The following is a 14,240-nucleotide window of genomic DNA, read 5'->3' as shown; positions in this document are numbered from 1 at the left end:
ATATATATATATATATATATATATATATATATATATATATATATATATATATATATATATATATATATATATATATACAGTGAGGGAAAAAAGTATTTGATCCCCTGCTGATTTTGTACGTTTGCCCACTGACAAAGAAATGATCAGTCTATAATTTTAATGGTAGTTGTATTTGAACAGTGAGAGACAGAATAACAACAAAAAAATCCAGAAAAACGCATGTCAAAAATGTTATAAATTGATTTGCATTTTAATGAGGGAAATAAGTATTTGACCCCCTCTCAATCAGAAAGATTTCTGGCTCCCAGGTGTCTTTTATACAGGTAATGAGCTGAGATTAGGAGCTCACTCTTAAAGGGAGTGCTCCTAATCTCAGTTTGTTGCCTGTATAAAAGACACCTGTCCACAGAAGCAATCAATCAATCAGATTCCAAACTCTCCACCATGGCCAAGACCAAAGAGCTCTCCAAGGATGTCAGGACAAGATTGTAGACCTACACAAGTCTGGAATGGGCTACAAGACCATTGCCAAGCAGCTTGGTGAGAAGGTGACAACAGTTGGTGCGATTATTCGCAAATGGAAGAAACACAAAAGAACTGTCAGTCTCCCTCGGCCTGGGGCTCCATGCAGGATCTCACCTCGTGGAGTTGCAACGATCATGAGAACAGTGAGGAATCAGCCCAGAACTACACGGGAGGATCTTGTCAATGATCTCAAGGCAGCTGGGACCATAGTCACCAAGAAAACAATTGGTAACACACTACGCCGTGAAGGACTGAAATCCTGCAGCGCCCACAAGGTCCCCCATATACATGTCCGTCTGAAGTTTGCTAATGAACATCTGAATGATTCAGAGGACAGCTGGGTGAAAGTGTTGTGGTCAGATGAGACCAAAATGGAGCTCTTTGGCATCAACTCAACTCGCCATGTTTGGAGGAGGAGGAATGCTGCCTATGACCCCAAGAACACCATCCCCACTGTCAAACATGGAGGTGGAAACATTATGCTTTGGGGGTGTTTTTCTGCTAAGGGGACAGGACAACCTCACCGCATCAAAGGGACGATGGACGGGGCCATGTACCGTCAAATCTTGGGTGAGAACCTCCTTCCCTCAGCCAGGGCATTGAAAATGGGTCGTGGATGGGTATTCCAGCATGACAATGACCCAAAACACACGGCCAAGGCAACAAAGGAGTGGCTCAAGAAGAAGCACATTAAGGTCCTGGAGTGGCCTAGCCAGTCTCCAGACCTTAATCCCATAGAAAATCTGTGGAGGGAGCTGAAGGTTCGAGTTGCCAAACGTCAGCCTCGAAACCTTAATGACTCGGAGAAGATCTGCAAAGAGGAGTGGGACAAAATCCCTCCTGAGATGTGTGCAAACCTGGTGGCCAACTACAAGAAACGTCTGACCTCTGTGATTGCAAGGGTCTTGCCACCAAGTACTAAGTCATGTTTTGCAAATACTTATTTCCCTCATTAAAATGCAAATTAATTTATAACATTTTTGACATGCGTTTTTCTGGATTTTCTTGTTGTTATTCTGTCTCTCACTGTTCAAATAAATCTACCATTAAAATTATAGACTGATCATTTCTTTGTCAGTGGGCAAACGTACAAAATCAGCAGGGGATCAAATACTTTTTTTCCTCACTGTATATACACCAGACTGATATTTTAAGAAGCTGATTTTCTAGGTCACTTGTCAAGAGCAGGCGAGAACCATGGGGGTTTTCTAAAACTAACAGTTTAACATGTCAGTCGCTGTGAGAAATTGAAAGCTGTGATGTGCAACTCGTCACGCTTCTGTTTCCTTTACACGGAGTTTTTAAAGCGTTCCTGCAGAAGACACGGCCGACAAACAGTAAAAATACACGACGACCACGTCGGATCGACCGTTGTGTTCTTTTGGCTGTAAATGCTCCAGTAAATGGCAAGCAGTGCTCTACACAGAGAGGCTCAGAACAAACCCATACTACCTTCAAGACTCTAGTAGTCATGTCCGTAGTTGTTTTACAAGAACGTCGGCCTTGTTAATAAAATTGGCAAAATTGGCCATTTTCTCTATGTGGGAGGGGCCTAGGCTGCGTTAACACCATGTTGAAATTACTGTAATTACTAGAGGACGACTCGGACGCTCTACTCGGAGCTGTTCCCGGAATGAAACGAATCCGTGCGAGATGTTGACAACCGCAAAATTACATTAAACTGTATCGTGTCTTTCTTTCTATATTTTCAGATTGACCTTGCCTTATTACGACATTAATAATAGTCAATTATACGAATTATTACGCGGAAATATTACGAGATGACTACTTAACTACGTTTTACTGCTGAAGCCGTCGCCATTTTGAGTGTTTCCACATGACGTTTCAGCACTCGGGTGGTACAACTCGGCGCTCCCGGGAAAATTCCCAGTGTGCGAGTTGTAATTACGAGCTCTACGAGGACCTGAATGCTTTTTACAAGTTGGAATCTCGTAATTACGGTAATTCCCCTTCAGTCGGTAGCCGATCATGAGCGTCTCTGACCTCATGTATGCGAAAGAGGGCAGATTACGAGTGTGTTACAACCTAGCTAATATTCTAGCTCACTAGGAAAGTCGAACGATGTCGCTAGCTAATACTAGCGACAGCTTGCTAGCTAGCGTTAAGTCTCTAACCAGCAAAGTATACTGTATAACGTTAATGTTACACGGGCTAATACGTCCTGTCTGGGGAACATCGGCTTTGTAACATGACCTAGCTTCCAACACTTAGCATATTTACCTCAATTATCTGGTTTACTCGTTTCATTAGCCTACAAGCTTTCATAGACACAGAAACACTAATAAGATAATAATCAGCGTCAACCTCTTGTTTTCCTTCTTCTTCCCTACAAAAGAAAAAAAAAAAGGGACAAACAACATCAGGAAGCTGTGAGTCAATCTGAAAATGACACAAACGCCCACTTGCAGTGACAAAGAACGTCTCTGTAGGAACAAATGACCGACTTTGGCGTGTTGACTGTCACGCCACTTCGCATCAGGCCGCCTCACACCACCCCGTCGTTGATTATTTTCCTATAACAGCGTGCCTTTGAGAGTTTTTACGCCTCGTTTAATCATACCACGAGTACAGTGTCATGAACAGTGAGGCTCCTGCCAATACCGAAACCAAACCTTCGTCACTGGAGAGAATCAGATCACTTTTCCGCAGTGCACCTTGCTCTTGTTTCCGGCCGCTTGTTGCTTGATTGACTTAATTGCATCCCTTGCAACATTTAAAAAAATAAATAAATCAAAGTCATGCCTTTGTACAAGAAAGAATATGTGTATGTAATGTAATATATACACTAAAGCCTGATGCACAGATGATATGCGAGCATAAAGAGGATTCTTTACCTCTGTGTGCACCATATTGAAAGCCACAGTGTCGTTTTTACTTCCTTGCGTTAAAAGGAGAACAGACAGTGTTATACTGAATTTTCACTCAGAGCCTCTGAAAACGCCCGCATCAAATCAATGATATAAAGCGCACCGACGTGCCAGAAACCAGTACAGAGATGAGGTTTATAAACCTTGCGGGTCATGTGTTTTGTCTCAAGTCTGCAGCAGACAAAGCACGAAACCTCTAAACCACAAGAGGAAAAAGTGTGCACTGTGTACCTATCAACATTCTCTGAGGAAACGTATATGATGTAAGGGCTTTTTTGTTCTTCAGGTCACCACCGTGCCATGTGCAAGTACATAGAGGGGCGAATTTGCCATATTCATAACTGCAGCATGCACACAGCCGTGCAGCGTGTAATGGCTCTGATGTTTATCCGACTGTTAGACTGTTAAATGTTAGAATTCTTCCCTATTTAGCAGCTTTCATCTGGTTTATTTCAGAAAAGATCTGGGTGAAAAAAAAAACAACATCTTCGTGTTAATATTAGATTAATGAGTTCGAGTTCAAGTGGCTTTTATTATCATTTCGACCGTGTACAGCTGGTACGGTACGCAGTGAAACGTTCCTCCAGGACCACGGTGCTACATAAAACAACACGCGAACCACAAGAGACGACACAGAACTACACGTTCTACATTCGATACAAAGATGTGTGCTAACGACACAGGACAGTACGGTACTACTAAAACAGGACAATATGCACAGTGAGTCACAGTGTAGCGCCGAACAGTACACAGTTTTAGTGAATGTAAACATAACATGCTATGACTGAGTATTCAGCAGATTAGCTTATACCAAATATGGACATAGCCGTTATTGTGGTAGCAGCCAGGTACGGTGTATAATAGTGACAGGAAATTAAATATTATATTTTTATAATACAATAGCAGCAAAAATGCAACAGAGTCAATACCGAAATGTGCAAATATTGCAATGGGAGCGGGATGGTGTTCAGTTCAGAGAGAGAGAGTGCGTGTGTGTGTGTGTGTGTGTCAGTCCAGTGTCTGAGCATTGAAGTATCTGAATAATATAGCATAATATAATTTAATACGTTAAAGTTTATATCAATTATTAGTATTCAATTGATTCAAACTAATCGTAAAGTTCACATCAAGCAGGTTGGACAGTTTCATCTCGTGTCACGTCATGGCCAGTTTGACTGGTTTAATAAATAAATTTCAGGTGCATTTTTAGTCATCCTCCGGGTTCTCCGGTTTCCTCCTACAGTCCAAAGACATGCGTTGTAGGCTGAGTGGCATTTTCAAATTGCCCCCTGCCTCGTGCCCCGTGTTCCCTGGGATAGGTTCCAGGCCCCCCTGTGACCCTGTGTAGGATAAGCGGTATGGAAAATGGATGGATTGATGGATGGATGCACTATGCAATAAAAACCTTACATTAAATTTGACTTTTGTTCTGGAAAAAATTCAATCTTAATAGTTACTGTAACATGTTCTGATTAATTCATAAACAACGATCCAAACCCTTCTCATTGCTCTTCCTTGCGTCGTAATCATTTCTTAATCATAATCACAACTGATTAATTTCGAGTTATTGTCTTACAAGACAACAACCTTTTAATACTTGAATCTTTAGCTAGTACAGTTAGCAACCGCTGCTAATCTGCTAATAGCTGCAACTCGAAACGGTCGGAAAGTATTTGACGTTCGTTAATAAATAAAACCTAACAAATTGCTGTTCTTTAAGAGGAAAAAAAACACTTCAGCGGTTATAGGAAAACTTTGGTGTAGATAACGGTAACTCATCGCAATCACTATTTACCATCACAGATCATTTTCCTATAACATCTTATCTTATAAAATGATTCTGATACAGCAATATACTGTACCTGTAGTGCGATACTGTGCGCCTTAGAGTCATATAATAATAGCTGGATTTCATCATCCACAATGCGGTAACATTTCTCCCAGTGGACTTATTATTTACTACGGCAATGAGGCCATGGGGTCAGAGGTCACACAGCAATTAAAGGTTTGTGCCACAAAGTGTCAGAGGGTTCAAACTCCTGCTTAGTCTTCCAGAACCATGGAAAGCATTTAACCCGATTTAAACCCGATGAAGGCTGTGATCATGAAGAGGTTGTCTGGCTGCATGCAAATATCTGCATCATGTAACAAACAGAGCTCTGTTATAGTGAGGCACGAATGTGGATTATTATTAACATATTCAAAGTATGCACGAGGACAGTTTATTCCTGGACTTTTAAAGCAAATTCGTAGAAGTATAAGAAGAAGAAGAAGAAGAGAAGAAGAATTTTCATCCATCCATCCATCTTCTATACCGCTTATCCTTTTCAGGGTCACGGGGACCCTGGAGCCTATCGCAGGGAGCATGGGGCACAAGGCGGGGTACACCCCGGACAGGGTGCCAATCCATCGCAGGGCACAATCACATACACACTCACACACTCATTCATACACTACGGACACTTTAGACACGCCAATCAGCCTACCATGCATGTCTTTGGACTGGGGGAGGAAACCGGAGTACCCGGAGGAAACCCCCGGAGCACGGGGAGAACATGCAAACTCCACACACACAGGCCCACGGTGTGAATCGAACCCCCGACCCTGGAGGTGTGAGGCGAACATGTTATTATTATTATTATTATTATTAGTAGTAGTAGTAGTAGTAGTATAAAAATGCTGGCTCAGTATTGGATTGGATTTGAAATGTTTGTTGTTTGATCCACTGAAGTATTTTATTTAATGAATGTGTTATGTTGCACATGGACACAAAGCTAAATTTGTCTCCAAGAACGCCGACACCATGCCTCTGCTGTTCCACGTACGTTTGACAGTTACCATAGTTACTGAAATGACGTCAAAACTCAGAGCTCTGACATGAGTATCGACCTGAAAATGGGGAAGGTGCGGATCATTTCATTCAAAATAATAAGGATAAGAATCATAACTGTCATCATTCGTTAATACATTTTAATGACTTCATTGTCGTTATTGAGGATGAGGCGTGAATACACCCTGGATGTGACGCAAGGGCACACACATTCACACTGGGGGGGGTTCACACTGGCAATTTAGTCTGAAACAGAGCAGGGTTTGCGTGAAAAATGAAAACGAGTAACGTGAAAGGTACCGAACCCGAGACTACCTGAAGAAGGTGGTCTGAGTTAGTTTGTGTGCACTGCAAGTGTTAGTTTCCACAACACACGTGAACTATGAGTGCAGAGTGTGGCATGCAGAGATATATTTACAACCTCGTATGCTGTCCTTTTAGTACATATTATTAGCCCCATATTATCTATGGGTGTGTTTGTCAAACAGCCTTCAATCGATTAGTGACTGTTTGGTGTAGAGGCGTGTTCGGTTGCGTGGCCCGAATGTTTTCTGACTAATATAATACAACCAAATACAATAAAATTGCAAACCATAAAGTGTAAAAAAAAATAAATAAAAACGTTTCATTATCGCCTCCAGTACATTCTGTCTTTTTATAGGCTGGGAATGTGCTCCTACTAACATTTTGAAAGTAACACCTCTCTGTAAATAAACTCTCTGTAAATAAGAATAACCTTTCTTTTTTATACTACCTTTCATACGATTCAAAACGCTGTACAGTATGACCACCGTCACCCTGTGAATCCCCCCTCTCGAAATGCGGTGCGGTTCCGAGTACGTCGAGTAGAAGGTGGCTTTTTTTTTTTTCCATGTGCCTTTTTTTCGGGGTTTCTCACATTCTTCCCTTGGTCTGTTACCTGACTGTGTTCACCTGTTTGTTGTTCGCTCTTTAATTAGTTTGTCTGTTGCCGCCTCTGCTTTTTGTTGCAAAGTCTTACCGTGCATTAACGCCGTGTTCTGTTTTGTTTCGACTCTCGCTACGGACTGTGATGATTAGTAGTGGGTTACACCAAGTGAAACACGCGCTGTATTTACGCACTTGCATCCTGACTCTCACTACCACATGGAGCAACGACCAGATCGACGTTCTCCCTGCACACACCCGAACGAGTTCATGAACATGCTGACGATTAGATGAGTGAGGTGTGGTAGATGATTCAGCTTATCAGGTATGTCACATGACGTACAGAAATAAACTCTGCCATGGCATTCCAGGGTCAGGATTGATATCTCACGCCCCACGTTCATTCGCCCAAACCGTAAACCGGTACTTCCTTATAACGTCCATTCGCTGCGTTTTTCTTTCTTTCTTTAAAAAAAAAATTTTTTTATCACAAATGACAAACTATATCTTTGAGCTCTAATAATCGGCTGGTTGTACATGGGCTCAATAAGGAACCAGCGCACGAACTGTCATTTCATTCGGCTACAGCGAGGCCTTGATAGACGGGACCACACTTCTGTAAAACAACTTTCATAATGTGAAATATAGGACTAAAGGTAATGACAGGACAATTACTTCTTTCGGTTCAAGTTATACAGCTAACAGAGTAATCTTGCTTTGGGGAAAAATACCTACCACTACATGAAATAAAGCATTTTATTTCAATAATAAAGACAAACAAAGCATTACAAATGACTGTGAAAAGCTTTGTAACTGTACTTAGATAAAAAAAAAAAATACTAACACTATACTACTAACACTTTTAAAAAAAAAACTGAACTAGTATAATTGCACCATCCTTGCTTTTTCCCCCCTTGTACAAAATGACATTAATATGATTTTTTTTTAAATGACAAAAAAACATCATTTCTAATGACAAGAGCATGATTTTTAATGACAATAACATGATTCTTAAGCTCTGTGCAAGTGAATGAACCTGATGACAAGCAACTCATGACTCCTGGATCACTCCAAAAGCCTAAATTCCGTCTTGTTTTTGATTTTAAAACGTATAAAACATAGCAAATGTTCCTGTTTTTTTTATTATTTTTTTTGCTGTCTCTTCTTGATGATGAACTGCAGTGTGTTACTCACCGTGTACTCAGAGGCAATGCCACTCTCTCCAAAGCTGCTCTCAGCTCGCACGCGCTCGATAAACTTCAGCAGGTACGCCTCCATGGAGTCCCAAACACCTTTGAGTTGTTTTTTTGTTTGTTTGTTTGTTTTGTTTTCTTTCTTTTTTTAAAAAAAAACCCTTTAAATTAAATAGTCCTGACCGAAATTCCGCCTGGATGTTTGGACTGAAACTTTAGTTTGTTTCATATTTTAACGCACCTGATAGAATGTAACCATGACCGTGTTCATCTGTGCGCGAGCTTCGTGTGGTGAGGGTTTTTTTTTTTTTTAAATCCCTCCTCAGAGCAACACTGACAGGAGGAAATGATCTCAGCTTCTCCACTGTCTCTTTTCAGTAGTTTTAAATTGTATTCTGTGTTGTTTTGAAGCTGTTTTCAGTTCGTCCAGCCAGCAGAGAGCCCACAGAGGGAAGTACACCTCTCAGTAACTGAGATAAATCTTACAACCGGTTGAACATTTAAATCTGTCACAATCTGGGTTGCCAGATTGCCGGTTATCACGTGTAACAAGGTTTGCACGACTAGGGAAGAAACGGTTACCGGTTTCAGGATAAACCACGATAAAATTCCCCGACGGTTTGTCACATTTAATCATCATTAAAACCGTGTGCGAATATCGAGATTTGTAAATGCTGTCCACGCACACACACAGTACGAGTCGGACGCAGGCGCAGCATGCAACATTGTTTTTAAAAAAAAAAATTTATGCGTGAAATCGGACGATACAATTAAAAACCAAGCACGAGCCGATCGAGTTGGAATTGCAGCACAGATCAGCAGGAGTCCGATTTCATTTATCACGTGACGAGAGTGAGGCGAGCTGACTGGCAAGACGATGGTGGAAGATTTGCTTTTATATACGTGTATAAACACATTTAAACATCCCAAGTTATGGCCATAATTGTGTCCGACAATCCGCACAATTAGTAATTAAACCTGAATGTTGAGGTAGTAAACAAAAATAGACATTGTCGAAGTAGGAAATCGCACAATCTGGCAACTGTACATACCGCCCATGTCTATAGGTCACACCTCACCTGTTAGGATGCCGCACCTTACAGTACCCCGCCTGTTAATTAGTCAGTAATAAGGCTGTAGTATGCATGGGTGAAGCATGAACAAGTTTTGTTTGTTGATCTAGATTAGCAGGGAAGTAGTGTAATGTTACAGTGTTGCTACAGTCGGATTCAATCACAGCAAATTCTCTTTCTTGTTCTCACTCATGTTGCATAAATTTTGTTTATTAACTATAATGCGAATATTGGCATTTTGGTAATGATATGGCAGAACGCTGAAGTGTAAATAATTAGTAATTGTTTAACATGTGTCTCGTGTAAACGTCCTGCAAAATGCCATCTGATCCAGCTGTTTAATCGTCCGTTCATGTGACCTAGCAATTAGCTAAATCAAGCGAGGCAGTGTGTTTTTAATCTGCTACAAAGATATGATAAGTATAATACTTTCAATATTGTATATTTCCCATATTTTACAGCTGTTCTTGTGGCTGATAAAATGTCAGCTCAGGGAACAGTCATTCATCAACGATCATTAGTTACGAAAATAAGAAAGATCAACACACTACTGGGAAGATGAAGTATTTTTGTGACTATTCAATGCTGTACTATTTCTAGTACATGTAGCTTGGGATGTAGACTCAAGTGTCTCCATGTCCAGTGGTGGAACAAGTACTCAAATGCGTCAAGTCATAAAAGTTAAAATGAAAGTCCTACATTGAAAAACAACAACAACAACCAAAAACTTTTAAGTAATAGTGAGGTTACAAGTTTCAAAAGTAAATGTTTTCTTTATAATCTACTCTAAATTGATGATTGGCATTCTCGTCTGTCCTTAAAGCTCAAGAATTACACTTAAAATACAGGTTAAAATAGAGAAGGTGTTTTATTTTTTAAAAAAAATAGGTCATGGTAAACAATTCAAAATACATAGATACGATTTTCAAGTCAAATAACAAGATGATGTTCAAAAAGATTTGGAAATCCAATGGGCGGAAACTGGAGATACTTCAACTGGAGTGATGCGGCGAGAGGGAGCAAACAAGCACTTAGCAATGAACGATTAGAAATGAAACTGACAGGTATTTAAGGGTGAAGTGGATTATTAAATGAGAAGCAGGTGAGTGTGATTAGTAAACTGGCTGAGAGGAGGGTGTGGAAGTTGGCAGGGATCAAGCAGCACAACGCTTCCATGATGCAGTTAATGCTTAAGGACTAGTAGTATTAGTTAATGAGATCGTGTTATTAAACTTGACTTAAGGTGTATATATAAAAGTTATATATACACTAAACCCAAACAAGTGGCAGATTAAGCCTTTAAACATCCAGGACTCATTGGAAGGTCCAGACTTATTCTTATATTCTTCACATGTTTACTATATTTAATATTGCTGTAGTTACTGAGCTAATTCATAGTAGTTACTCTATATAAAACTAATAGTTTTGATTCTAAAATCTCATTGGCTGAGCTGCGTCTGTAGCTGTTGTAAAAATCCACTATATAGGCGATATATAAACTAATAAATCTGTCACATTTAAGGCATTCGTATGTCCATGGAATACCCAAACGATATACTACCACAATAGACATGATATCGAAATTGTAAATTACTACAGCATACGACCTATATAAAAGTAGAACTTAAGTTTTAAAGTATTAAAACTCTGTCTTCTAATTCACTAACTGACTTCAATGAAGGTCTTGTATCGTTAGCTAATGAAGGTAAAGAGGTGTATTAGTTAAGGTTGAGTAAACTCTACAGTGTGACGTTTCTGTAAGATAAAATAGCCCACTTTCAGATGGTGGATGAATTTACACGCGACGGATTATTTCTCCAAGGAAATGAAGCGTAATCGTGAATTATTCCTCAGTTCATGCCAACCTTAAATATATGCAGCGTATACTCAAGAAAGCCACTGGGTGTTAAACAAACATAAAACGTATGGTCATTTTTGCAATGAAAGCGCGATAGGAAGTAACTATACGGTAGGTTTTAGTCCATTCTCAAAGCTGTAAGTAATGAAGTAGAATAAATAAGATAGTATAGTCAAGTATGGTACAGTGGTGAAGGAAACGTGCACTTGTATGTTCTACTTGTGTCACTGTCACATATCAGGAAATGAGGAAATCATTGCAATGTAAGTCTTTTAATAACTTTGAGGATACTGTTAGGCCAATATTGAGCCATTGACTTCCTGTCACCTTTTATTGGTCAGAATTGGTGGCTGGTGGAATATATGGTAGTTTCTTCATATAAAGTCCTACAGCTAAAGAAACCACTTGAGAGTAGTGGAAAATGTTGAAAAACCTCTCAGTCTTTTAAGTAAATGTGAACGTCATCCCGGAAAATTGAACTAAAATATCCTCTTGATTAGTTTGTGCTTTTAAACCCTCGTGTTTCTTTGTTCAGCATGATGTATAGCTCAGTGTTTGCCCACTCGCCTTTACCGAGCCGTTGTTGTTCGTGTTGTTATATCCTGCTTCCTGGTCTAGTTCTGTCTCCTGGGTTCGGTATTTTGGATCACCCCGATATTGTTTTTCGTTGATTGCCTGACCTCTGTTTCCTGCTCATGACATTTGACTCACGTTTAGGAATCGTTTGCCAGCTCATTTGCAATTGCATCCGTCTCAACCTTCTCTAACATGACAATCAATAATCAGCACACGGCGTGCATTATTTTTTTTTGCATAACAGCATGACTGTCGTGTTTTATTCCTTTCTTAATCAACACCTTCTCTCCAATCAGAATCGGTACTTAACAGTGCTGTGGTATGAGTGTCATACACGTCTTAATTGTCCACAGGTCTTACACAAGTCAGGCATAACGTTTGTGGAATTTTTCTGGATTTTCTGACTGAACTGCAAAAGAACAGCCACTGCAATTCACGGCTGTGCACCAACAGAAGGAGCGCTTCTCGAAACAGACACCGTTTCCAGCTTTCACAGAGGTTTGTGTTGAAGGAAGTGAGAATGGGACAGCATGCTGAAATATCTTTTAGATGAAACCCTGGATAAATGAAGGGAATTTATAGCTTTAGTATTATGAATTTGTGTCCTTCTGTTTAAAAATAACGATGTCAGAATGGAGAAGTGAACATGACTCAGGAAACATATCTCTTCTGCAAGCCAGTTAGTCTCTTTAGAGACATCCTCTTATATAAGAGTCTCTTAAATGTTTTTGCAGCCAGGGATCCTTTTAACTGTTAAAAAAACCCCCTCCATTGAGCAGTTTACCCCGCGTTTACTTTGTGAACTTAATCCAACAGTTTAAAATATTTAAATGTGTACAATAATCCATCCATCCATCCATCCATCCATCCATTTTCTATACCATTTATCCTTCAGGGTCACAGGGAACCTGGAGCCTATCCCAGGGAGCATTGGGCACAAGGCGGGGTACACCCTAGATGGGGTGCACGCTCACATACACATTCACACACCCATTCATATACTACGGACACTTTAGACGTGCCAATCAGTCTACCATGCATGTCTTTGGACTGGGGGAGGAAACCGGAGTACCCGGAGGAAACCCCCACAGCATGTGGAGAACATGCAAACTCCACACCCTCCGAACCTCTGACCCTGGCAGTGTGAGGCGGACGTGCTAACCACCGTGTGACCCATGTATAGAGTGCTCGACACATTCATTTTTACCGCATACTATCGAATCGGACACCTTTCCAAGCCAATGGAAAATGGATATTGTTATAGGCAATTAGGAGCGATAATTGGTCGAAGGAGCTATGTCTTTGCAGCACCTTTTTCGTCTCGGATAAGCAGCTAACTATCATGTCAGTCAAGTTGGCTTGCTAACTAAGAATTTAGCATGCTTAGCTTGCTGATTAGAGAAAACGAGTCATATATATTGCTTTAATAATCCTACAGAGCTCGCCTAAAACATCAAGACAATAAGAGACTAGTTAGCCAGTTTATCGGCGGTACTCGCTTCCGTATGCTTTTGAGTGGAAAAAAGAGTAAAGATTAAAAGAAACACTCTTCATTTCCCAAAATAAATGTAGCCAGGTTGAACTGGAATGCCGTTCCCCCCTTGAAATTCACTCCCCTGACTCAGCCCCCCCCCGGTTATTCGGCCTGCTTTTAAAAGCTTTTACTCGTTTCAAGCTTTAGATTTTCACATTGCATGAGAAGATTCAGCTTCTGTCTAGAAACATAGTAAACGCTTAATACTAGAAAAATTAGAACAAGAACTATTCACTTGTAATTAGTAAGAAAAGTCTAGAAATAGGTTTAATAATCATATCTTTTGTTTACTGTGACATATTTATAACACGAAATACTAGATGCATTTGGCATTATTTGAGATATTTTCACTTGCTAAGAAGGAACAAAAGGAAAACTGTCAGGATGTGCTGTTACGGGAAAATAATTGATTATTTGATTGTCTGCTGTTGATTATTTTCCTATAACGGCATTCCTGAAGCATTTTATTACCTCATATATTTAGCCTTTCAGAAACCATAACTCCACATTAATTCCCCTCGTCACATTAGCAGCAGCTCATGTACGCTCGCTGTGCGTACATTGTTCTTTAACAAAGTGCTCAGTTACCTTTTATGCAAAAAAGCAAGCAAATGAGACCAACACTGATGACGTACAGAATGTGTGGAGTCATTGATGAGCAGCAGGCAACACATAAAGCGTGACAGGAGCCTGAGGTGAAGAGCTACAAGCCTCACTGTTTAAACAACACTAGCCGGGGCTATTTAAAGACATACTATTTCATATCATTTAAACAAGGTACACAAATGATCACCTGTATATATATATATATATATATATATATATATATATATACACACAAAAAAGATCACCCATAT

At 40.1% G+C, this 14,240-nt stretch overlaps 1 protein-coding gene across 1 annotated transcript in view; it reads right to left on the bottom strand.

Annotated features, from left to right (window-relative positions):
- The window catches only part of ptpn18 (protein tyrosine phosphatase non-receptor type 18), a 41,940-nt gene extending 33,119 nt beyond the window's left edge, over positions 1–8,821 (bottom strand). Inside the window, exon 1 of the mRNA XM_017468646.2 lies at positions 8,344–8,821. Coding sequence (XP_017324135.1) covers positions 8,344–8,427 — 84 coding nt within the window. The 5' untranslated portion in view covers positions 8,428–8,821. The remainder of the gene's footprint in view (positions 1–8,343) is intronic.
- Between the last annotated feature and the right edge of the window lie 5,419 nt (positions 8,822–14,240).

Source organism: Ictalurus punctatus, chromosome 5 (genome assembly GCF_001660625.3).
Source record: "Ictalurus punctatus breed USDA103 chromosome 5, Coco_2.0, whole genome shotgun sequence".
Taxonomy (NCBI): Eukaryota; Metazoa; Chordata; class Actinopteri; order Siluriformes; family Ictaluridae; genus Ictalurus; species Ictalurus punctatus.
The sequence above is the reverse complement of the archived record's forward strand: the minus strand, read 5'-3'. Positions and strand labels throughout refer to the sequence as shown.